This window comes from Cryptotermes secundus, unplaced genomic scaffold, assembly GCF_002891405.2.
Source record: "Cryptotermes secundus unplaced genomic scaffold, Csec_1.0 scaffold1427, whole genome shotgun sequence".
Lineage (NCBI taxonomy): Eukaryota > Metazoa > Arthropoda > Insecta > Blattodea > Kalotermitidae > Cryptotermes > Cryptotermes secundus.
The window spans coordinates 80,465-106,908 of record NW_019727797.1 but is presented as its reverse complement, the minus strand read 5'-3'; the positions used below and the strand labels follow the sequence as shown (position 1 = coordinate 106,908).

The 26,444-nt window shown below is 41.8% G+C and overlaps 1 protein-coding gene across 2 annotated transcripts in view; it reads left to right on the top strand.

Moving 5' to 3' along the window:
- The window catches only part of LOC111865059 (probable glutamate receptor), a 49,860-nt gene extending 24,207 nt beyond the window's left edge, over positions 1 to 25,653 (top strand). For both annotated transcript variants that reach the window (XM_033751668.1, XM_033751669.1), the window contains exons 2-9: positions 17,155 to 17,324; positions 18,456 to 18,758; positions 18,997 to 19,100; positions 19,963 to 20,133; positions 20,862 to 21,082; positions 22,751 to 22,968; positions 23,635 to 23,885; positions 24,553 to 25,653. In XM_033751668.1, coding sequence (XP_033607559.1) covers positions 17,155 to 17,324; positions 18,456 to 18,758; positions 18,997 to 19,100; positions 19,963 to 20,133; positions 20,862 to 21,082; positions 22,751 to 22,968; positions 23,635 to 23,885; positions 24,553 to 24,874 — 1,760 coding nt within the window. In that variant the 3' untranslated portion in view covers positions 24,875 to 25,653. The remainder of the gene's footprint in view (positions 1 to 17,154; positions 17,325 to 18,455; positions 18,759 to 18,996; positions 19,101 to 19,962; positions 20,134 to 20,861; positions 21,083 to 22,750; positions 22,969 to 23,634; positions 23,886 to 24,552) is intronic.
- Positions 25,654 to 26,444: the final 791 nt, after the last annotated feature.

Genomic DNA, 26,444 nt, shown 5'->3' with positions numbered 1-26,444 from the left:
GCTGGGGTAGGTTTTCTCCGAGTACTTCGGTTTCCCTTGCCAATCTTCTTTCCACCAATTGCTCCACAATCACCCTCACTTATCATTTGGGGCTGGTACAATAGGCCAGAAGTGGCCGCAGTACAAGGGACTCAGTCCCACCTCACTATCAATAAAAAAAACTTAAACGGTGTACTAATTGATGAACAACGAGACCATCTCTTATGGTTGTGGAAACAGCCCATCCAACCGACACGCGGGTTAGGTTGGGGGCTTAATATCTGATCCGGAGATTGGCTCATTACAAAATAAAGAACTGAATTAAAGTAAAATACTTCTGTGCTGTGTCCACTCTCGATGTGAAGCTGTCTGGACTTCTTCACGGATAAGGAAGATGCAGTTTGTACTGAAATGTCCGTGTATCGCAGAAATAACTTCTGCTAGAGTTGACACGCGGACATCACTTGCCGTTACAGTGACAGGCAGCTTCATTGCCACTGCCAAAAGCCAACACAATCGCTGCAATATTCTCCAAACATCCATATCCGAAACTTTGCCCTGAAAAGAAGGAAAAACTGTACACGGGCCTATCTAATAGGCGAAATGTGGTACTCTGGAAGCGACGTCCACGTACGAACCAGGGCACGTCATACCTTGTTTAGGCTAATTCATGGAATAAAACTGCTGTGCAATTACATTTTAATTTGCCACTGGTGTATGAATTTCGGAAGTATGTTGAAAATAGAATCAAGTATATTTCTAATGATGACGCAATGTTCTGCGCCAGTAACAAAGATGGGCCCTTAATCCCGGAGCAGACGCAGTATGTCTGTGTGTATGTGTGTGTGTGTTTACAAATTCCAATATTATGTTAATGCCTCGGGCGATTCTTCGTCTTTAGTCGCCATACTTAACAGCCATATAGTGACAAGGCTACGGAGTAGACGCCAGGGGAGCTGAACTTCAATTCCCGATGGTAGCAAGAGATTTATTTCATATCTACAGCGTTTTGAGCGACTGTGAGCCCAACACGGCTTCCCAGCCCAGGATAAAGCAGCTGGGAACGTCATCATCTCCATGTAGTGCAGAGGTTATGAATTCATGGATCTGTACTTTCATTCCCCTATACATTTTCATGGCGTGGTACTTCGTTAATCAGAGGGACAATTTTATATTGTTAGATACAATTTTCAAAGAGTATAACTATAATTTTAAAATCGACATTACTTTAACGAATTTAAATACAGTATATCGGTTTCTGCGACACCTTGTCTATTGCGTCAAATATTCAATGGTACGAACTAATTCCTCATAAAGCAACTGTTTTTATACCTTGCTTAGTACGACATGCACAAATGCATCAACCTCGTATGTAACGTCATTTTCATTCCCGAATTTCTCTGATATCGACATTGAACGTAGTTTAGAAAGTGTGTATTGGGCAAGTAACAGGAAACAGATGAAGATAACTGATTACTGTACTCGTATCTAGGTACAGTAAGGCACAACAATTGATGTAATCTACTGTAATTTGGTGAGTAGGCCTACCTTTAATATACAGTATTAGTGCGGTGTGTATTGTCAGTGAAAAGCGCTGTAATATGTCTTTGATATTACACATTTGGGCAATTCCACGTTAATGTTACGTTAGTCTGTACTTAACTACGTATTTCACTAAAAAATGCAACATTTTAACTCGGTTTTTGGTAGATTTTTACGTGACTAACATAAGGCTACTGTGGAAGTGCCCATTTCGGTTACAACGACATTCGTTTATAACGACACTATTTTTAGGTCCCTTTGATGACGTTATAACCAAGTTCTACTGTAATTTAGAAAACCTGCTCATGGTGTGAAACTTTCTGGTGTGTGCGATCCCCTATATTTTGTTGTTTAGAAAACCGCAAGGATCACGGAAATAGTATACTCAGCAGAAACTGTACATATCATATTTGTCTACATATTTTGTTCGAAAAAAATTTTCTCCGATGAATATTCAACGAGTTGAGCTAGGGATTCCTACAAAAAAGTGTGTATGTCCTCGTGTTAAGTATATGTGATTTTGTAAGATTTTAACAAAATTTGAAATAGAACAGTTTCAGTTAAACTTTTCAAAATAAAATTGAATAAAAATCTGTTTAACAGTTCTGGAGTTGTTACACGCTGACGGATGGACAGACATGACGGCGCTAATAAGCCTATTATTGAAATTTTCATTATGAAGGCTCCTTATGGTTAAATGTACCACTGGGTACTTCATCGTAAAACTGTATGCGAAATACGGAGGTTAAACTGGACGCAACTTTAACCTCAACACAAGATGAATATTGAATAGCTTCCAGCTCAGGCAAATTTATTCCCTGATAGATAGCAGTAGGTATCAGTTGAACAAAAGCTTAAAGGAAAGCAGACCCAGTCTAGACACGGTTGCGATGGAAATCTCGATGGCCTGCCAAGAAACTATTCTGTCATCCAGTCCTAAACCAATGGATTTAACTGCTGGTTGTGAGCTATTCAAGCTCAAAAATGTAAACACTTCATTCACTGACCGTGAGCTACTGAGGCTCATGAATGTAAACACTTCATTCACTGACCGTGAGCTACTGAGGCTCATGAATGTAAACACTTCATTCACTGACCGTGAGCTACTGAGGCTCATGAATGTAAATAAATTTACTGATTTTGAGCTATTAAAGTTGTTTAGGTCACTAACGTTTGGGAGGGGAATACTAGCTCCATTTTCAAGGTCTGAGAATAAGCCAACCAAGTAATGAGCAAGAAGCAAGCAGGGACCATGTTGTTTTTTGGCTTACGAATTCTTCTTGTTGGTTCCTTGCATGGCTTATTCTTCGACTCGAAGACGGAGGCAGTAGGTTCCTCTGAAACGTCTGTGAACTTCTACCTGTGTACATGCAGTCCCATCCCATGAGATAATATTCTTCGGTAAGAACTTTTTAAACAAAATCTTTACATACCTCCTCACTTTAAAAAAAAATCTCTCATGAAATACGAGATAATTTTATTGTCGTGTTAGTTTAATTGCGGCAAAGATCAAATTTAGACAAACCCCTAGCTGTAGGTTGAAGCGTTTTGGCTTTAGTAACGCAAGGTATAGCACATTAAGTCTCCAAATTTCACGTTTCAGTAGTCTCAGTCTCTATGACGTGCTAAGGCTCTCTCGTGTTTAGAATATTTACTTAGTGGATCTCTTTCAGTCTACGTGCTTTCAAGTACATATACTGAAGATAAAGAATATATGATAACAATGCTAGTTCAATAAAGTTTGTACGCAATTTTGGACATAAATATTAAGTGTGTTCAGTTCCTCATGAGCTTCAGCGTATGACGAACAGTAACAGGAATTACTGTCTACAGACACTTCAAGTTATTGACATTCTGAATTATAACTTACACACATACGAGAGACAACATTGCAGTAATTTGTTTTGATGCAATAAACTAATAGTTCCTAAGTTTCTAACTTTGTGTTCAGGCACCTAAGTGCCACGTTATGATTCTGCGAATGTGACAGCAGGACAGAGAAAATTTTATAATGATGAGCTACAGAATATATATACATTTTTTAACGAAACATAAAATCGAGAAGAAAGAGATCGGTAGGACATAGAACAGACTTGGAATAGATTGTAAACAAGCACAAAATTTTGGTCGTTAAGACCTGAAGGGAAACCTTGATGAGAGGAAATAGGTCTTATAGAAATAGAGTGTGAGGGTCTGGATTGGTTTAATCTGGATTTGGGTACAGTTTAATGATTGGTCTAAGTAACACAGTGAGGGACCTTTGTGTTCCATACAATATGGGGAATTTGTTGACTGCTCAACATAATTACTCAACTTGCTATTTTTTTCCAAAAAATATTCTGCTCTATTTGTCGTTTAATTAGTTTGTTTGTTGGGTAGTTAATTCTGCGTATAAACATAAAGTTATCCTGTAATAGGCCATGGAGGGCCTCAGGGGTTCTGAGACGTCGAGGCTCCCACATTTTCTAGACAATCGGTTCATAGATGGAGGCGATGTTGTCAGCCTTAAGCGCCGGCCGCACTTTACCCACAGGAAGATTCCTGGTACTCGGTCGACCCCAGAGCCATAGTGCGGATGGAATGATTAGGTTAACTGGAAATCCCATCACCTCATCATCGGGACGCGAAACCGCGACCTTCTGGCTTGTAGCATAGTTCCTTAACCAACGAAGTTACCGCGTGTATTTGATTAATATCATTGGAAAAACATACTTCTTTGATCCATAGCTTTCTTGAAAAAGATACTGCTAGACTGCATCTGGTTTTCACTTCTTTGGATTTCGCATCTGCAATTCTTTACAGACCAAGGTCATCAGCCTAGCGCCGAAACCCCAACCTGGATGACCAAGTTTCTGTATATCACCAGGCACTGGGTTCCATTTCCGTCGCCTTCGAAGCATCGCAGGACTCATAGCCCGCTTCCCCACGGGATCATGCAAACACGATTTCAATTTCTCAAATATGAATTAACTTCCTGGGGGTTTATGAGGTCTGGACTGTGTTGGGGTTGCTTGGCATCGGTTGGTACAAGTTAACGTTCTTCACATTCTGAAATATTGAAAACTGAAAATTATCTTAATTCACATATTAGGATATTCGTATGAGTGTTTATGTAATTATAATTTCTGAATTCCATAAATTTACGAATTTTGATACCTTTTAAATTCTAATCTCTTTTGAAAGGTGTTTTGTTTACATTTTCTGCTGGCCTTCGCCAGCGCAGTCTTGCTCGGGACCGAGTCATTCGGGATTCATGACCATATTTTACTGTCTCAGATTTGAGAGTCCCCCATCTTTGAGGGCCAGGTCCCCGTATTTATATCCCCCAGGAAGAGGGTGGCCCAATGATGCCCCCAGGCACTGGGTTCCCTTTTCGTCGTCTCCTACGACTCTCAGGGCTACGGTGGAGGTATTCGAACCCCGCCTACACACGGGGACTCACAAAGTGAACTATTAGTCCTCATTAAACGTAAATTTCGGAGGTGCATATTCCCACCATATACAGGATAAAAACGGAGGCGTGTGTTTATCCGAAACAATACACATCTACCAGGCTCTACTGTGCCATTACTTAGGCCACAATCTAGTCCTTCATTACTACGAAAACCTAAAAATTGTAGTAACAGCTGACTTATGATAATTTGTGGTTGATGAAACTAGATTACAGTTATATATTCTTTATAAATACCGGGTGTTCCTAAAAGAATGGTGGGGTTTCATTGCCGTATATCTTCATCAATATTTGGTGATGAAAAGCAAAACGTATACGGACTCATAACGCGGCTCTCAAATTTTCATTTTGTGTATCGCGCTCTTTCCTAGTTCCATTTCCGACAGTTAGGAGGCGTGAAATGTAAGATGGCGACCCAGCAGGAGAAGGCCTATTGCGTGCTGAGATTTGAGGTGTTTAAATCCATCGTTACAGTGCGCCTTGAAATTCGTGTACGTTTTCAGAAGGAGGCGCCACATGAAACCAACATTCGCAGATGGTACCGGCAGTTTGTGGACAGTGGATATCTCTGTAAAGGCAAGAGTTCTGGGCGGCCACGTGTGCCACATGCAGACGTGGAGAGAATGAGGGAGACGTATCAGAGAAGCAAAATCATTACGTAGAGGAAGCAGAGAATTGCTTGTGGGGGTACGTGAAGGTTATGGTTTATGTACCCCCATTTCCCCAATCGCTCCAGGATCTCCGAAACAGAATCAATCGTGCTGTGGAGACCATCTCACCTGAAATGTTGCAGCGGGTATGGCAGGAATTCGACTATCGCATTGCTGTGTGCCGGGTAACGAAAGGTGCGCACATAGGGGCACTTTGATGGATATACATAAAATTTGGACAGTTAACCTTCCGATTGACACATGTTATGATTGTACACGGTAAGAAATACGAAATATATACGTATCTAAAACCCCAACATTCTTTTAGGAAAACTCTGTATGCTGTTGTATTTTATGTCATACTGTTTATTCTCTGCTTCAGCCTTGCAGTCCATAACAAGAAATTCTAGATGCCTGAGTGCAGCAGTCTGCCTATGGTCCTCTGTGTGTATGCCTACCTACTGTGTTGCCAGCACTCACTCATGGAGCTGAGCCCTTCTGGAGGAGCCGCCAATTCTTCAGCTACTTAAGAACTTCCCAGCATTTTATGGAACCCGAAGGTTCACTGCCGTGTTCACAAAAGCCCTCCAGCTGTCCCTATCCTACGCCAGATCAATACAATCCATACCATCCCATCCTATCTCTCTGAAATATATTTTAATATTGTCCACCCACCTACGCCTTCGTCTTCCCAGTGGTCTCTTTCCTTCCGGCTTTCCCACCAATATGTGCTGCCAGTATACAAGCCTTAATACGGGTTATACTAGCAAATAGTGAAGGTTATGTAGGGAATTCCTACCTGTCTGTAGTGCTGCCAGTATGGACACCCTGCGTCGTCCATCGACTATCCCGACAAAGGTTATTCGTGGTTTTCCTCAACCCCTCAAAGCAGATGCCTAGATAGTACGTCTCTCGAGCCACAACTGCTTCCTTCCAGATCCTTTCCAATTCATCAATCATCATACCAATCTACGCCATGCATTTCAGATGCTGACAGAACCGTAAAATTAACCACAAAAAATGTTGGAGAATTCCCAAAAAACGCCCTTTGCATGACTTATTGCCCACGCATGCAGAAGCGAATCGTGGTGAAACCTGTCAAGAGATCACAGCACAAAATCAATGTATTGTGTACGTAACCTGGAAGATATTAAAATTTCACTTCGCAGTCTCTTCTGCCACGTGGTATTCTAACCGCAATGGGCAAGAAAAACGGATCACTGTGTATCAGACTTTACGAAATTACAACATGATCCATAAATCACTAGTGACACAACATACGAGTACTTCTTCCGTAAATCTGCTACCACCACAGATATACGCCATCTCGCTTCATAACAAAAGCGCGGTGAGCTAAAGGCAGGACTGGACTGAAAAGTCGCGAACCCCCAGTATTACAAATTTGTTACTTTCAACTTCCTCACATAGTACCACTTGCTTCCTACATGCACAAATTTCTTAAGTTTTTTCTCACATAATAGTTACGTCTTCGAACCACGTATCTTCTAAACCATACGCCAGTGCCTTACCAAAGGACCGCCACGGTTATGACAACTATTCGCCTTCGTCTTCCACATATCCTACCGCTTCGTTTCTACCTTTACAAAATTCCTCTTTACTTCTTGCTTCGTTTCAAAGTCATTTTACGACTGACGGTTGGCCAGTCAGTTTCGAGCGCACTCAGACGCTCTTGACCAGTTCTACAGTCTTGAAGTAAATTCACTGTTTGGCCTTTAATAGGAATCCTTTCTGATAACAAGACGGGACTACCCCTTCTCACTTGTCACAGGCAATTACTTTCTATATTTCGTCCTTCCTCCTCTAAACTGCATTTCACGACCTCTACAACTATACACATATGCTGCACATGGCTTTATTGGCAATACACAGTATATATACATAAAATCGAGTTTCGATTTCCACGAATTAAATATAGCGAGTAGCCCCACCACATAAGAAAGCTACGAGCCGCCACTGGTATAACAATTGGAGAAGCTATTCACCACAATTTCCCTGAAGGGCACTAAAATTACTTCGATTCAATGAAGTAATACTGGGGGTTCGCGACTTTTCAGTCCAGTCCTGCCTTTAGCTCACCGCGCTTTTGTTATGAAGCGAGATGGCGTATATCTGTGGTGGTAGCAGATTTACGGAAGAAGTACTCGTATGTTGTGTCACTAGTGATTTATGGATCATGTTGTAATTTCGTAAAGTCTGATACACAGTGATCCGTTTTTCTTGCCCATTGCGGTTAGAATACCACGTGGCAGAAGAGACTGCGAAGTGAAATTTTAATATCTTCCAGGTTACGTACACAATACATTGATTTTGTGCTGTGATCTCTTGACAGGTTTCACCACGATTCGCTTCTGTATGCGTGGGCAATGAGACATGCAAAGGGCGTTTTTTGGGAATCCTCCAACATTTTTTGTGGTTAATTTTACGGTTCTGTCAGCATCTGAAATGCATGGCGTAGATTGGTATGATGATTGATGAATTGGAAAGGATCTGGAAGGAAGCAGTTGTGGCCTGAGAGACGTACTATCTAGGCATCTGCTTTGAGGGGTTGAGGAAAACCACGAATAACCTTTGTCGGGATAGTCGATGGACGACGCAGGGTGTCCATACTGGCAGCACTACAGACAGGTAGGAATTCCCTACATAACCTTCACTATTTGCTAGTATAACCCGTATTAAGGCTTGTATACTGGCAGCACATATTGGTGGGAAAGCCGGAAGGAAAGAGACCACTGGGAAGACGAAGGCGTAGGTGGGTGGACAATATTAAAATATATTTCAGAGAGATAGGATGGGATGGTATGGATTGTATTGATCTGGCGTAGGATAGGGACCGCTGGAGGGCTCTTGTGAACACGGCAGTGAACCTTCGGGTTCCATAAAATGCTGGGAAGTTCTTAAGTAGCTGAAGAATTGGCGGCTCCTCCAGAAGGGCTCAGCTCCATGAGTGAGTGCTGGCAACACAGTAGGTAGGCATACACACAGAGGACCATAGGCAGACTGCTGCACTCAGGTATCTAGTGTTTCTTATTATGTGCTGCAAGGCTGAAGTAGAGAATAAACAGTATGACATAAAATACAGCATTATATTTATAAAGAATATATACCTATAATCTAGTTTCATCACCCATAAATTATCATAAGTCAGTTGTTACTACAGTCTTTGGGTTCTCATGGTAATAAAGAACCATATTGTGGCCTAAGTAATGGCACAGTAGAGCCTGGTAGATGTGTATTGTTTCGGATAAACACATGCTTCCGTTTTTATCCTGTATATGGTGGGAATATGCACCTCCGAAATGTACGAACAACCTCTGCACGGAGCGCGTGTTCCTTAGTTGTCAGGGAAGCGTGTTCACAGAGCTGTTCCAGAGCAACGGCTGTTGCATAGTTATTTACTTAGCGACCGTTGCATAGGAACTGATATACATGACGCAATACAAAAATATACTGAAGTTTGGGAATATTACGTAACTGCCTGTTTCACCTCTGTATTGCCTCTGTCATTATCATCAACTGAAGAAAATCACATTATTTTCCTTCTGTGATAACTTGTGAAGCAGCTGGTTTCAGGAGCTACTGACTTATATCCTGAACAGAGATAAGTGAATTAACCTTAGAATACAAGTACAATACTAATACTATATCTTTATTTCAGTAAGGACGCTTCGGGCTGTAGGAAAACTCTAAATACAATTATTTCCCAATTCAGTTTTTTTCCGTGTGGCATATATTTTTTTCGCCTGAATAAACAGTCAGAATATGACCCTAAGGAGGGGGAGCAAAGCCATTTTGTCACGTTATACTTGAATCAGGTAGAAGAAATTTTATTACCGATCTATTAATTAGCCTTGCTGATTGCCTGGTTGCATGGATACGAACATGTGACAGTCAGTTTTAATGATGATAGTGATGCATTTTTTTTAAGAAGAATTGATATGACGGCAACAAACAAAACATTTATTATTTTACTGGCATTGTGATTAATAACATAGAATAAGTTTTACTGGGAGTGCGATTATGCGCTTATATAAATAAATTGGTAAAGGAAGTAAATTAATAAATTCGCGCCCACCAATCAGGTGGCTACCTCAAATTAGACCAATCCGCGTCCTTCAGTTACAAGTTATTGTTCACTAAAAATCTTGCCCTTCGAAGTCCTGAGCTACTAACAGCGCTGTTGAACAAACCACATACGTACGTACAATTCGCATGTTAATTGTGTCCCCTTGTCACCACGGCATGGCGCGTCCTCAGGTTGCGAATTGAGGCGACGGCCTCCAGGTATGGAGGGTAGCTGAGAATATAATGAACAGACAATCGCAGACAGCTGAAAAGGGGTTATCTTCCAGACTGGGGGTTGGACATGGGGCTATACTCACCATACAATTTTTTTGCGAGTCGTTTGTAAATATCGTTTTAAATATTTAAATGCTTTCAATTCGTGTTGTTAACGTCATTCTTTTTTTTAATTATGAATTTATTTATTTTTTAATCAAAGGGGAGGGACAGGTGCGTAGTTGCCCTACCCTGCCGGCATCCATGTGTCCTCTTACGTATGAAGTCACTATGCAACGCGACCATTCGAACTCAAGCAGCGGTGTTTATGAAGGAGGCGGATAGCGACCTACTTAACTGGCATGAGCTATCGATTATGCTGTGTGTTTATGAACCATTTGGCACTTGTCATGACCTCATGCGCCATCTGTGCCAAGAGACCAGTAAGTAGTGTATCCAGTTAAGCGTACACTCACGGCAGCTTGTGGGGTTGGTGTTATCGTAAACGTCTGTCTCCCCTCGAAATTTATACGTGAAAATATAGCCTCAAGCTCACTTCACACGTAACGTACTGCAAGTCCTTCCTGTCCGAGCATATGCGATGCTCATCGCGGTGCCAAAGGATGACGTCCCGAAAGTGGAACCTGCACCTCCACTGCCCCATGCCCCTTCATAAGAAACGGTAAAGCTAACCCTGTAACAGACCTTGAAGGCCCATAGCGTTGTGAGACATCGAGGCTCCCACATTTTCTCGACAATCGACTCACATATGGAGGTGAAGTTGTCAATCTTACGCTCCGGCCACCCTTTACCCCCAGAAAGATTCCTGGTACTCATTTCTGTTGGAGGCTGACCCGACCCAAGGACCATAATACAGCTGGAAGAATTGGGTGAACTGAAAATTACTTAATCGGGAATTGAACTCGCGACCTTCCGGATTGTAGCATAGTGCCTCAACCAATTACGCTACCGCCTGCCCACCATGCCTCTTCATAGTATATGCTGAACCCTATAAATTATGAAGTTCACATGAATAATATTTAAAAACTCAGTTCTTACCTCACAGAAACCACACCTAGTCGCAACAACAAAGGTTAATTAGTTAATACTCTTTAGGGAAACAGTCGCTGTTTGTTCCGCGAATCATACGAAACACACAGATACTCTGTGCTCGGAGTTTAGAATTTTTATAATATAAGTTTGGTACATAAATTTACCTGCTACATTTAAAAATACATATAAGCACAGTGAAAACTTTATCTTGTATTAAGTGAGAACGGGGCTTAAACAATAACGACGCTTATAATGGGCTCTTGGGTTTGAATCCCAACCGATTAGTGGGTGTTTGTCCTCTGTATTCATGTGGTCGTGCCCAAGGGCGCTTTATACAGTGGATAAAGTGGGCTTCTGTCCAGTGCTCTCTGATTTTAGCGACGTCCAACGGTACTATGAACTGCAGAGTAATTTCAAACCAATCTAATTTACAGAGCTCCCCCTTTTCATCCATCACCGCACTGCCTACAGCTCCATCTGTACTTCCAATTCTTCCGATATCTCCACTTTGAAAGCACGGCCCTCTTCAGGGCCATGTTTTTATATTCCCGTCCTTAGCCCTACCAGTAACCTATGTGCTCTACCCAAACGTATATACAGAGTGTAAGGGAACGGTGCGGACAAAGTCTGGGCATATTCCACATACAAAAACAAAGAAGAATATTCATATGGACACTTGTCCGGAAATATTAATCTGTGAGTTATAGCTGAAAGAGTGCATTCATGATAACTGCATGAGATTCAACGTCGATGTTTTGTCCACCGAAGTGCTGAGCCTTTCTTTGTTCCATCAGTGCTCTGTACAGATGAGGCATCATCAGCATTCGCAACCAGCACCAGTGGACAGAGGAGAATCCTCATGGCGTAATCTAGTGGTTCTAAAACTTTATACCTCTGAGCCCCCCCTGACAAGAGAAAATACTCTCAGGTCCCCCCAGCCTGTTTTTTAATCAAAATAGAAGTCATGGTATGTTTGACGTTTTATTCAGTTTATTTTGTGTTTTTCTACATACTATTTACCAGTTTTCTTACTCAAAATTAAAGTATCACAATACTAGGCCTACAATAAAAATTAGTTTTAACGCTTGCAATTAACCAAAATATGTATTGAAATGAAACGATATTTAACTAACAAGTATTTAATTTTTTTCTGTAAAGAAAATCAAACATTTAAATGTCAAAGTTCTGTGTGATGGATGGGCCTGCTTTTGAGAACAAAGTTTATCAAAACGTGGTGTAATACCAGAAATGGCCACTCTAACTTCTTTAGCAATATTTTGACTTTATAGCTGCCAAAGCAGAAAAGCCTGTCTCGCATAAGTAAGTTGTTGCAAAAGGAATCAGGATCTTCAATGCTTTTTGGCTCAAAGTTGGGAATTCCTTGCCAATATGTATCCAGAACTCCAACAGACAATTCCTTAAATTTACTTTTTAATGAAGTATCACTAGTGAGATCGATGAGTTGTTCTTGCTCATTTACATTCAGAGATGATGGCCCAGGAGCATTTTCGAATGGATTTTTAATCCAATTAAATTGATCAAAATCATTGCAAAAGTATTTTTCGAAATGAACTTTCAACATTATGAGATGATCAAGTAGGCAGCTTTTTATGTCCATTGGAAGCACTGGATTATCAGTGTCTTGTACCATTGACACTAGAGTAGGGAACATGTCTAGCGTGTCACTTTCCATACTGTTTCTCCAGAGCTCTAATTTTCTCATGAATGCCTTCACTTTGTCATTCCAAGAAAGTACAGTTGCCTCATTCCCTTGAAGTGAAGTGTTGAGGATATTTAGTTTCTCAAATATATCTGTGAGGTAAGCCATTTTCAATAAAAAATCCTTGTTGCTGAAACTGTCTGCCAGTGAGTGATTTTCCCCATTTAAAAAACAGAACACCTCATGCCTCAGCTTAAACATTCTCTTTAATACCTTGCCTCTTGAAAGCCATCGAGCATCACTAAAAAACAACAGAGCAGTGTGTTCGGGACCCATTTCCTCACACAGCATTTTGAAAAGTCTAGACTTCAGAGGATTTCAGAGGATGCAGCTGCTGCCGAACTATCAACGCTGTCTCTGGCATACGCATTTTACAATTGCCGGTAAAGAGAATAATTATTATAATAATAATTATAATTATTAGTTATTTTGAAATTCATGATAATTGAAGCCTGTACTCATCAGAAGTTTTCTATATGTATTTTTATTTTTTGTTACTTTTCTAATTGGTTTAGGTCAGTTTTAATTTTTATCTGTAGGAAAGTATGCTGCGCCCCCTTTTCAAACCCTTCGACCCTCCTGGGGGTCGCGCCCCACAGTTTGAGAACCACTCCAGAACCGCTCCGCTCCAGACACCAGCAGCAGTTCAGCATCAGTGTGTGGGCAGGCACTGTTGGTGTTTGGGAGACCCGCAAGCTTTGCCACATCGGCTCACAGGCAACGCTACCGGGAATTCCTCTCGCATGCTCTGCCAGAGCTACTGGCAGTCACAGTACGAATGTGGTACATGCATGGTGCTCCGTGCTGTGCGAGATGTTCTCAGCAACACATATCAAGACCAATGGAGAGGTACAGGAGGACCCACTGCGTGGTCTCCACGCGCGCCGTATGCCAATCCTCTGAATTTTTACCTCTGAAGACACGTAAAATCCGTGTGTATGCAACTCCTGTTGACAATGAAGAGGCACCCACCAACGCATTGTGGATGCCTCGCCAGATTATCCGTAATTATCTCGTCATTTTTGAACGGATGCGGCGGTCCATGATGTGACGTGTCGAGGCGGATATTGAATCTCATGGAGGACATTTTGAGCACTTTCAACTAACTAAAAAATTAAATGTTTCCGGACACATCTAGACGTGTACGTCCTTTCTTGTTTTGGTACGTGGAACTCGTGCCCGAATTTTGTCGGCACGTTCAAGTTGCACACTGGTATATCATATGAGCCGCATATTTGCAGCGGTCAGATTATATACCAGTATGCCCAATGGCAGAAAGAATCACTGACAAAGCAAAGAATATGACGACGCTCCAGGCATGCACATAACGACCAATGCTGTTTCGAGGCTGACAGTGTTGAGGACCGATAAAAAAATAAAACCGTAGCGGGATTGTAGGTAATTTATTATAATTATTTCTTAATCGAATGATTAGACGTTATCGAAAGTTTTTTAATATTCAAACATACTTACCGTATTTACGCATGTATAGGCCGCGTGCGTGTATAGGCCGCAGCACAATTTTCAGGCAGAAATTATAGGAAAAATAATTTTCTTGGAATATTATTTCAGGAGTATTACACCCTGTATTACTAATTATGACTATAATTTTTTTTAAAATGAAGTGTGATTTCGAATATTTAGAATATAAGCCGCACCCCAGTTTTCCTCTTGAATTTTTGGCAAAAAATGTGCGGCCTATACATGCGTAAATACGGTAAATACCAACATATTTATTGCCTTGATGTTTTATAGGTTATAAGTACATAATTGAACGTAATAAATCATTCACATGGCAACATGTAAACTATGTATAGATGACGGAACGATAAGTGACGTCACCCAGATACTAAGCGTTAAGTATAGCTGTACTATTGCAGGGGGCGCCTGGCAGTTCCAGGATATGCATCCTGTGTTAACTGCTCCGCCCTTACTAATTGCATTTCTCACGAAAGCACGTGCTTACTTCTATAGACTAGCTAAAGTTTTCCATGTTATTTGTCACCAGTAGCAGGTCACACTTCGAGCGTCAGGTGTTTAAAATGAAGATGTTTATTTTTATCGTGTTAATATTGTCCAGTGGCGCCATGAGTGCTGGTTTAGAGAAACTACTTAAGCTAGCAGAATTTATAGCTCATATTTATCAGCAATTGGAACGTGGCTGTTTGTTTCTGATTAACTCACAAGCACGAAACCAAGGTGAGATTGAATTTTATATCATTTCCTGTGATGGGTAAAATTTCAGTAAAGAACAAACGCGTGGTGAGGGAAAATTCTTAGACATTTCACATTCAACAGCAAACCCTTATAGAGGATTGATAAAGTTTACGGGTGACGAACAAAGGTGGGAGTGTGACGTGCATGGATTGAATTAACTCTGAATATTGTAGACTTTTTTTTTAATTCGCACAGTGGGGGGTGGAGTCCAACTGGGTCCACTCGTCACGGCGGCCACTGATTGGCCTATTGTACCAGCCTCGGATGATTATGATGATGGAGAATTTGGTGGAATGAAGATTGGCAGGGGAAACTGAAGTACTGGGAGAAAACCCGCCCCAGTCCCACGTTGTCCACCACAAATCCCACTTGACCAGACTCGGGATCGAACCCGGGCCGCCGCGGTGGGAAGCCAGTTATGGCGCGGCCCTACTGTGGACTTACTGCAGACCTTAATGTCTGCAGTACTTAAAGACTGGATTCTGACAGAAAACTTTTCAGTTGTTGAAGTACACAGGTGCTGCCTGGCCACCATATCTCTAGCTCTGCGAGGGATGTCATTGGTGACGTCACAATGTGTGACATTGGGATGGACATGAGTTCATATGGAGGATGGAAAATACCATATTCTAAAGAAAAAAATTCACTGCACTCTCTTTCTTAAAGTGGCTGGGACATTTGTGATGATACAGCATCATAAAGTAAATAAAATTAGAAAGTAAATTTATTAGTACAGAAACTAATATTTTCTATGTGCAGAGTACAGTAGCTCCACTTCTCTTACACCTGTTCCCAGATTCTTAGCTTAAAATTCCTCTTTTCTTCAGCTTGCAGATCTGAAGAAAATGTAATCGAACAGTATGTAGGTAGGTAGGTGGGTAGGTAGGGGAGTAGATAGGTTGATAGGTATGTGGAGAGGTTAGTAGAAAGGTAGGTAGGTAGGTAGGTAGGTAGGTAGGTAGGTAGGTAGGGGAGTAGATAGGTTGATAGGTATGTGAAGTCAGGATAAAGGTAGGTAGATAGATAGGTGGTAGAGTGTACGTAGGTAGAGGGTAGATAGGTAGGTTGATGGGTGGATAGGTAAGTAGGTAGATAACAGGCCGTGTCATAGCTCAGGCGGTTAGTCATCGGGTTCCCACTGCAGCGGCCCGGGTTCGATCCCAGGTCAGGTCATCTGGAATTCGTGGCGGACAAAGTGGCGCTGGGGCAGGTTTTCTCTGAGTACTTCGGTTTCCCCTGCCAATTCCCATTCCAGGGACTGTTCCATATTCATCATCATCTATCATTCGGGGCTGGTACAATAAGCCAAACCGTGGCCGCAGTACCAAGTGGACTCAGTCTCACCTCAACCCAAGAGACTAAAACTAAAATTAAGTAGGGAGGTAGATGGGTATGTGGGTAGGTAAGCAGGTAGGTATGTAGGTAATTAGGTAGGTAAGTAGGTAGGTAGATATATAGATAGTAGGAAAACAGCCCCCGCGTTGGTGTCTCCACCTTATCGTGGTGAGGGTGTTTGAGTATGCCAAGGACCCTGAGAGCCATACCAGCGGTACCGTAACTACTGGCAGGGCCTCCCTTGCTGGACAGGTCAAAGGGTAGACATCAGACGAAGAGAGACACCAAAAACCAAAACCTGATGCCGGAAGCAGCGTCATCAGCAGCGACTTGAAGCACAGAGCAAATGATGCTCGAGATGGTTCAAGTTCGTATAGCAGCAGGCGTGACCAGAGTGGTTTGAACGGCTGTTGTACTGCGATGTGGAAAGCAAATGGAAAAACTACCACATTATCACTTTTCCTGGATAGTCTCTTTCCAAAAACAGAGATACCATGTATGCGAGATAGAGGGGCGGATAGAAGTGACCAGAAGACCAGGAAGAAGACGTAAGAAGATGCTGCGTGACCTTGGGGACAGAAGAGGATATTTTTATTTGAAGGAGAAAGCTCTAGATCGCATTAAATGGAGGAACTGTTTTGGAAGAGACTGTGGACATGTCGTCAGACAGATTACTGATGAATGAATGAGGAAAACAGGTGGGTCGTTAGGCAGGCAGGTAGGGAAGTAGGTAGATAAATATATGGGTTTCTAAGAAAATAGGTAGGTAGGGTGATAGTGATGTAGGTAGTCAATAGTTAATTCGTCAGTGATATATTTCATTGTCTGCAAATGACGTAAAACAAATTCAGTTAGTCTTATGTACGCATTTGCAAGTAGGTGTAATATAAAATAAAATCTCTCTGTTTCAGGTTTCGAAAATAGAATACTGATACAAAACATTCGAAAGTTCTTATTACATGAATATATCCCTATAATGGTGAGGGCATTTGAAAGTGACGCTAGGAGAAGGTGTGTCACTCAGCGGTCTATATACGTCATTCTCAGAGGCAACAAAGACACAAGGACCTACATAAATCAGGTTAGAAACCTGCTCAGAAACTTCAGTAGTTCAGCCACTATATTCACCTACACAATAGATTAAGTACACGCAAATTTAAAAAGCAGACTTTGTTTAACATGGCATTATGCAGTCTATAAAACAGAATAGTTGTGTGTCAACCACAAAAGTATGTTTTTATCACTCTTCTCTAATGGTTTCAAGAATTCTCAGATAACTGTTTGGTTACCAAGGCATAACAGAAGCTCTAAATGGTTTAGAAAATAACCTGCATATGCTAACATACGTTTCTCGGTAGCTCATTTCTCTTAATGCCTCCGTGTCCATAAGCCCGCACCAATGAGGAGTACTGTCTTCTGGGACAGTCCGGCGGAGTTCACTACCGAAGGAACGTACTGCCTCAATATTGAGAGTCGATGATAAAGCCGAGCTCTGTTTGCTGCTTGCTTCTTGCTGGTTGGTTGCTTGGCTTACATTCGACCATGAAGATAAAGACAATAAGCTCCACCAAATCATCTGCGAAAATCTGACTACATGGCGTCAGATTACTCTTTATGATCGCCAATTAAGAACACTAATCAGATATTTATGTAAGGTAAAGTTGTCCCTGTGCTTACCTAATTAAGTACTAGACCATTAAGGCGTATGGGGGAGTGGATAGATCCAAATTTTCTTGATCTCGGCACTAGCTGAAAGTGAGTGGTCAGCTTCACGCCCCGGCCGCTTTACACCCGGGGAAAGGGCCCCTGGTACCCATTGGATTGGAGGCTGGGTGGGCCCCAGAGCCAGTCTGGACGAGGTGGACGAAAGAAAATGTTTGACCATACCGGGACTCGATCCCTCGGTCGTACAACCCGTAGCCAGCCGCTATACCGACTGAGCTATCCCGGCTCTCAGATATTTATGTACCTTTACGTTATATAGTCACGTCTCACTTAGTTTTAGTCTACTTAATATTTTTATAATACAAGCATATACAAACTTAGCGAATAATTCTAGAAATACAATGGCCTATGACATTCAACGACAAACTGAGACTGCAGTTCATAATTGCTATCGTTTGCGGAACTCATTCCCTGATTTCGAAAATTAAATTCCATTCATATCAGTAACATATAGCGCTTTATACAAGTACAGCTTTGTTCCCCACAGACATTTTCAGTGGCATATTCATCTAGAGCCGTCTGGTTGCTGTTCCTGGACACTAACGCGTACCTGGAGGAGTTCTTCACAGACATCAACATTCCTTTCGACTGCGAGTTCCTGGTGGCTCAGTCACAAAATGGCGACGTCATCGCACTGACGGAAGTGTACCGAGTTAGCCCCACGCTTCCGCTGCAGACATACCGCTTCGGTAACTGGTCTCCTGGTGGCGGCCTCACCTGGCCCTCACAGGGCTTCTACCAGAGGAGGAACAATCTTCAGGGACACGTAATTCGGGCCACTTATAAAAGTGTAAGTTGATTTCTAGTCCGTTAAAGAGATCAGTGGGGTGAACTTTAGGGAAGCGGTCGATGTTTCGTGTGAGAACCAGTTTAATGAGAAAGTGGGAAATCGTGGGAGAAGTCAGAGATACTGTATTCATATCCGAAAGAAACGACGTTAAAACAAGCGGTAAACACAGTTACCATTGTCATGTAAAGGGTTATGCACAGTGTTCTGGTTAATAATGAGGCTGTTTAAATCTGTCCAGGAGCCCATTACAGTCAACGTGGTTAAGGAGGCAAATGGATCTTACAAGACTGAAGGCTACTTTGGGCAGATCTGGGGCATAATGGCTGACTTGGTAAACGCAACGTAAGTGTAAAGTACGAGAACTACATGGTATTAATTATGATCAGAGAATGACGTCACCTTTGTGACCTAACACGTCAACTGACGTAAACAGTCTCTCTAGCAAGCAGAGGGCATAATCGGAATATGAATTGGATTGAAATGGCTACAAATAAAGTCCAGTATAGCTCAATCACCAAGTTCTCCCTCCCTGAATATAGGAGTTGGTTCCAACTGACGGGCCTTGCAAAGTNTTTAATTGTTAAAAGTTAAAAAGTTCGTGAATCGAAGTTCAATTCATGTCCCTGGTTACACTTGCACTTGTTTTTACAGTCTCATTTTACTTACGCTCACAGCTGTGTCTAGTTCTTTTTTAACTAGTTTAATTATTATTATTATTATTGGTTAAAAGTTCGTGAATTAAAGTTTAACTTATGTTACTGGTTGCACTTTCACTTGTTTGTGAGGTCTCGCCGTTCTTCCGCGTTCTCTGATGTTGCTGGATCTGTTATGATTAGATGTTATGATTACATTAGAATAATAATTTTAACCTGTGTTTTATAAAAAGAACTCGATATATTAGTGAGCGTAAATCTGGATAAGATACAGGGTCGAATGAATGAAAATGTAATGTGACCGCGTGTAATTATACAGCCGTGTTCATACACCCGAGGATGACCTCTTGAGGCCGAAACATGTAGTGATAATAAAAACGTGTTGGGTAGTCGGTAAATTCACTCTACTATTACTTGCAAAGTACGTTTTATATCTGATGATGGAAGTAGAAACAGTTTAAAAAACATCGTGTTTTTCTCCTAAGCTAGACATGCGAATGCCCGAAATGTCTGTCCGTTTAGCAATAATATGGTGCGACCATTGTTACCAGTCCTGTGTACCAGGCGGCTACTTCCTACGGCTCTAAGTCCGGTAACGGGTCCTGGAGCGGCATGGTAGCGCTGGTAAGCAGTGGGGAGGCTGACATCGGTATCGGGGACTTCACGGCGACGGCGGAGAGGTCTCATGTCGTGGAATTCATAGACACAGTGGAATTTTCGAGGCAAGTCATATGGATTTAGTTTCATCTCCACTCTCTAATTCTTACGTGCAATTGTAGTTTACCTACAAGAAAAGGAACTTGGTAGTATGTGTAGTGCGCAACACCGACTGGATGTCTGTCTGCTCGGTTCGCGCCACTTTACGCTTTCCGTCGTCCCTCCTGCCATGTTGGCTGCAACATTTAAGTTCGTGGAGCGTCGAGTCGCGTAGGCTCTTGTCTCCAGGTGGATGAAAACCGCAGCAAATTATCACCAAATCTACCAAGGCATGCACTCGCGAAATTTCGATTACGTTGGTAAATTATTGTGTGATTTATACGGGGCCTCCTCCGAGTGAATCATCCTGTATAATTAATTTATCGGTTTGTTGTTATGTCATTTCCATGGAAAAGAAATTCAAGAATGATCTAACACAGTGTTTACTATAGTTAGGTCCATATAAATAATATAATGAATCGAAACGAAATGGCTTCTTAAGGCGTATTCTGGATGGCTTAACTGTTTTGGCGCAAAGGAGAAAGGGGAAGGAAGAGGGAAGTGAATGATGACATAGCAGATAAGTAAAAGGGGTTGTAAAGAGTGTGGGAAATATGAGGGAAAGAGATAAAAGCAGGAAGATTTATATGCAAAACTAAGAACTTCCGGATAAATATTCAGTAACCATTATACTGTCATAAATAAATAATGTACGTGCATAGCAATCATAACAGTCAGCTCATATGTGTTTCAGTATTAAGGTATTCATAAAGATACCCAACAGCTCCGACATGGTCTGGAACAGCTACGTCGCCCCTTTTAGCTACGGCCTATGGTTGGCCGTGGCCATATCAGGCTGCGCCCTCTGCGTCTGCCTGACAATCACCAACTTCAGCCATGACGGGCAGAAGGAGAAACAGAGCCTTATGGTTTCCGAGACAGTATTCTACATCTTCGGGTGTCTGTGTCAGCAAGGTCAGAACTCTGCCCCACTTTGAGGCGTCTTCCTTCTTTGTTAAGAGTCATACCTTCTGGGATATAACACAGTGTACTGCGTTGGAAATCAATTAGCCTTTAAAAAGAATGTATGCATCCATCTTCAGTGTCTGAGGATAAGCCGAACAAGAAACAGGTGTTAAGCAGACAGAAATCTTCTTCTTTATCTTCGACCTTGAAGATGGAGGCGACATGTACCTCCAAAATGTCTTTTGACTTTCAAGGGTTTATACTGCGTTATATATAAGAAACCAGAACTCTTTATATGTTAGTTTTAGTTTGGAACGTATGACAGCGAACAGGGAGGCCTCAGTTCTGGCTGCTTATTCATTCGTATATAGTGACTAACTTCTCGTCAAGACATAGCAGTGAACAGTTGCGTGACAATTTAATGTTTGGTAAACACAGGGAGAAATTAAGAGGAGACTGAACTCGGGTATTGCTTGATACCATTCAGTCCAGAAGCTTTTGTCTTCCCGTCTGCTGTCTGAAAACGTAAAAGTTAGAATAAACAAAACTACAATTTTGCCTGTGGTTCTTTGTGGGGGTGAAACTTGGTCTCTAAGGGAGGAACATAGACTGAGGGTGTTTGAGACCAGGGTGTTGAGGAGAATATTTGGACCGAAAAGGGTTGAAGTGACAGGAAGCTGGAGAAAACTGCGTAATGAGGAGTTTCATGACTTGTACTCTTCTCCAAGTATAAATAGAATGATCAAGTCAAGGAGGATGACGTGGGCTGGGCATGCAACACGAATGGGAGAGAAGAGGAATGCATATGGAATATTTTTGGGAAAGCCAGCAGGAATGAGATATGAGGAAGATCTAGACCTAGATGGGAGGATAATACTAACATGGATCAAAGTTATGATGGGGTGGTATGGGCTGGATTGTTCTGGCTTAGGATAGGACCAGTAGAGGGCTCCTGTGAACGCAATAATAACCTTCGGGTTCCATAAAACATTAGGAAATTCTTGAGTAGCTGCAGTACTGGCAGGTTCTCAAGAAGGACTCATCTCCATGAAATTATTTCATGACAGGGAAGAGTTCATCATGGTTTTAGTGACTTCATTTACACATTCTTCTACCGGACACTCTCGTTAAGCGTACACTAGTATACTTTCGCAACATTGCTTACTGTTAAATAGACGCCGAGTAATAACCGCTGCGCTTTAAACGGTTAGTACATATTCAATACTTCTCGAGAATTTTTTTTCACTGACTCTACAGCCCCACTGGGACCCTGGTCTCTGATTTTCAGTTTCATGATCATTTGACAGACGGTACGACTCCTTGAATGAGTGATCAGCCCGTCGTAAGGCCTCTACTTAAACACAGGACAACACAAACACAGAATAAACACATTCACATACCAAACATCAATGCCTTGTGTAGGATTCGAACCCACGATTCGGCTTCCGAAGGAGCAAGTACATGCCTACTCGGCTACCGCGACCGGCCTTACTCGAGATTACGTCTTTGTACTTTGTCTTACAATATCCAGCTGTAGAGGCCTGCAGTGCTAGTTCAGGGATGTTCTCCAAAACAGGTTTGAAGCCGTACCCGATTTTAGTAATCTGCCACAGGCGAGTGCCAATAGAATGTCTGGGCCAGAGACAACTCAGAAGTTAAAGTTACCATATCTCACAGGTCAGCGAGAGGCAGTAAACCGCACCGCAGGGCGCATTGTGACGCTGACGGCATACGTCATGTCACTGGTGATATTTGTTGGATACTCAGCTTCCTTGATCTCCAGTCTGGCCGTGCAGCCGAGAAATCTGCCGTTTAGGGATCTACAGGGACTCTTGTACGACGGTTCTTACAGCCTCGGTGTTCTCCAGAATTCTTCCTTCCTTAATATCTTTGATGTAAGTAATACAATGTCCCTTCTGTGTCACAGATAAGTAATAATAATTATATGTTGTGTTTGGACCGATTCATTTCTTTGAGGTCATGTCAAACTTTCGGTGTGCAATCTCAGGGAAGGAAATTCCTGGTTACCGCGATACAATCTACTAACGCCTAACGTTAAGTAACGAGGGGCGTTACTACCTGATGATGACGCAAACACGCAGATGTTTCGGATACAGCAAAACCATTTGTACAGTTTTAAATCTTTCGCCCTCTACAGCTTCAGCATTTAATTAATATTAATTTATTTAAGATTATGGGGATGGGTTGTCTGGCCACTTGTAGGCCTATTGTACCATCTTAGGATGGTAGGTGAGCATGGATAACTTTGTGTGATTAGAATTGGTAGTGGAAGAGAAAAGCTGTCCCAGTGCCACTTCCTTTTTCACAAATAGCACATGCCCCGAACTGGGATCGAACCCATGCCACCGCGGTCGAAAGCCGATGACTAACTACCTGAGCTATGGCATGGCCTAGCTCCACTCTTCAAAGCCTTGAGGTATGCATCACATACTTCAACATTTAAAATGTCTCCATGTTGTTCACATGCTGCAGTTCTGCACGGTGCTTACTACAAACTGCAATGATTTCCCTGAACTTAATTATGTAAGACTTTATTGCAGGGAGCCGTGGGAGGACTTGAGAGTGAAGTTTACAAGAAACTGATTGGCCCCTTCAAGAGCGACTTGCCCAGCACAAACGACGAAGCTTTCGAAAGAGTTTGTACTCGTAATAGATATGCTTACATGTGCAGCCATTTCTTCAGCCAGATCGTGCCATGCCAGCTGGTGGCACTTCCTGGAACTTCATACCCGGAGACACTAACCTACATAATCACCAAGAACAACCCCTACAAGAGCCTCATTAACTGGAGGTGAGTTACATTGTCTACATCTCCTCTCTTAACCCTAATTATCAATAGGATTACTGTAGGGTAAATGCTGCCTCAACTTTGTATCATAGAAGCCTATAGGGGTGACTGGACTGCTTCAACTGTTCTGTACCTCAGGATTGGAGAAGGAGAATGGTTAGCTTCATGTTCCGGCCGATTTTCTTACAGTGCCGTATATGATCCTTGATAGTTCTAGAACTACCAACTAGTACAAAAGTAGCACTCGAATTATCCGGAATTTATATAAGTATTATAAAATGCGATGTCTTCTGGATCCTTTCTTCATTAGTTCAACCCACAGCAAATTCCTACAACCTATTTGCCAAATTCCCCTTTTAGTAATATCATCCGTAATCCTTCTCGTTCACCTAAACGGCCGTGAGTATAGGTTAATACCCAGTCTTTATATTCGGAAGGTTCCAGATTACATCTATAGTCGCAACAGCGGATATGATTACTTCTTTGTTTTCCTCAATTATACCAAGGAAAGTTTGAGACAATATCGTCAAATACGTTATCATGATACTCATAATTCATAATCGCCGTGTTATCTGATGTTATACATTCTCATGAGGTACTCACCGCATTATTGTGTTCGAAAAGGTGCAGTTACGTTGCAGATTTTGATAAAGATTACTTTTCTGTACAGGCTAGCTCAAGTGCGTGAGAGTGGACTTCAGGAGAGAATTCGCCAACGCTACATAACCTTAAAAAAACCAGATGCAGACCGATCTACTACAACTGTTGGTTTACTGGCTATAGCGCCAATTTTAGTTGTGTTTGCCGCCGGAAATATAATGTCAGCTTTCGTACTAATGATAGAGCGATGTATCCGTGGAAATGCGTTCAGACTCTGGCTAGATGGAAATATTCGACGACCATACAATAATGAATATCAACAGCTTGTGCGTATTCGGAGGCATCCACGGATACACGTCATGCCAAACCGGCGGCCATTACGTGTTCGGTAGTCAATAAAAAACATGGAAATGCAAATAATAATAATAATAATAATAAAAAGAGAGTCGACATAAAGTTTATTGTTTGCAGGAAAGTGTAAGCACTGTAATATTATGCAATAATGAAACATCAGCTGCTTATGACAAAGTATTTATGAATTTATATCGCATATGAAAGACACATACTTTTAACGAAACCTCTTTTTACCTGCCTGGAATATTTTACATCAGAATCTGACATAAGACAATACTTGAAGATGTTTCTACTTTTGTTTTGTGACATGTTTACACACCAACTATTAACTGAAGATAGTTTAGGTTTTAGTGAGAACTGCAGAGACTCGGCAAGTTAACATTGAAACAAATGCATAAAACTGGTGAATATCACATGCAATTAAATAATACCATATATATTTATCTCGAATTCAATTACTTTATTTTAAATTATTCTAAATGCATCTATAATGAAAGAAGAAACTTATCCTCTGACGGCACACCATATTGTTTCAATACCAGACTGTACGGTGTATTGGAGGAAAACGATTATTAGCTGACAGATCGAGTTTTCTACCTAGCGAAATTGTGAAGTGAATTTGTATGTTATGGTGTTAGACCAACTTGAAGTGTGCTCTGTCAACAAAACTATCTCACTACATTTCGACACATTTCAATACTCATTATATTACGAATGTGGTTAGACAAATGTTGACATAGCTATAGGGGTGTGCTATGTGTGGGGGAACCATCAAACAGTGAAACAAACTTCTAATGTATAAATGTTCAGCGAAGAGTGTGTGTGGGGGGGGGGGGCACAAAGCAGGCGGCTAAGTGAGAAATTTTGTGTGTTGAAATTACTCAGGGACCGAGCAGTGTTCACTAGCCTCGTGTCCACGAATTTAATTAGTTAGTTAGTTAGTTAGTTAGTTATTGGAGAGGGTGGGTTTCCCCATGCACTTAGACCTGTATTGGTCCATTGTGCTTCCCTCTATGATTTCTACCAGTCTCTATATCCTACCGGTACTGGTGCTTACCATCAGTCCCGCCCAGCCAGCGAGACCGGCTCTACTAGCTGAGAGGTATCTATAATGCTTCCCCCATCTACCAGAGGTATTAGAGACTGCTGTTGGGCGGGAAACGTCCGCAGTTTGGCTCAGTGACCTCCTTTGGAGATATGAGGTTCTTTTACATGCCGTAAAGCTACGACACGGGACCCACGGCTTAAAGTCCCTCCCGGAGGACTTGTTCCCTGAACTTTTCCGCCCTTAAAAATTCGACGACCTCCACCGGGTATTTGAACCCGCGTACTACGAGTCATGAGGTGGGAACGTTACCTCTAGACTACGGAGGCCGCTACGAATATAATTAAATAATTCATGCAAAATTGTAACGTCTTATGTTTTTTCTACTTCCTGTGCTTAACGCGGACCTAAGAGAGAACACCAGAAGATATTAAATTTACCCTGTACTCTTGCGACAGAGTTTTTGGATGCGATTCGAACCTTCGATCCCCAATCCTCATCCACGGGGAAATTTAGCAAATAGGTCACAAATGGAAGTAAAACAGCTGTAATGGGCGTAATAG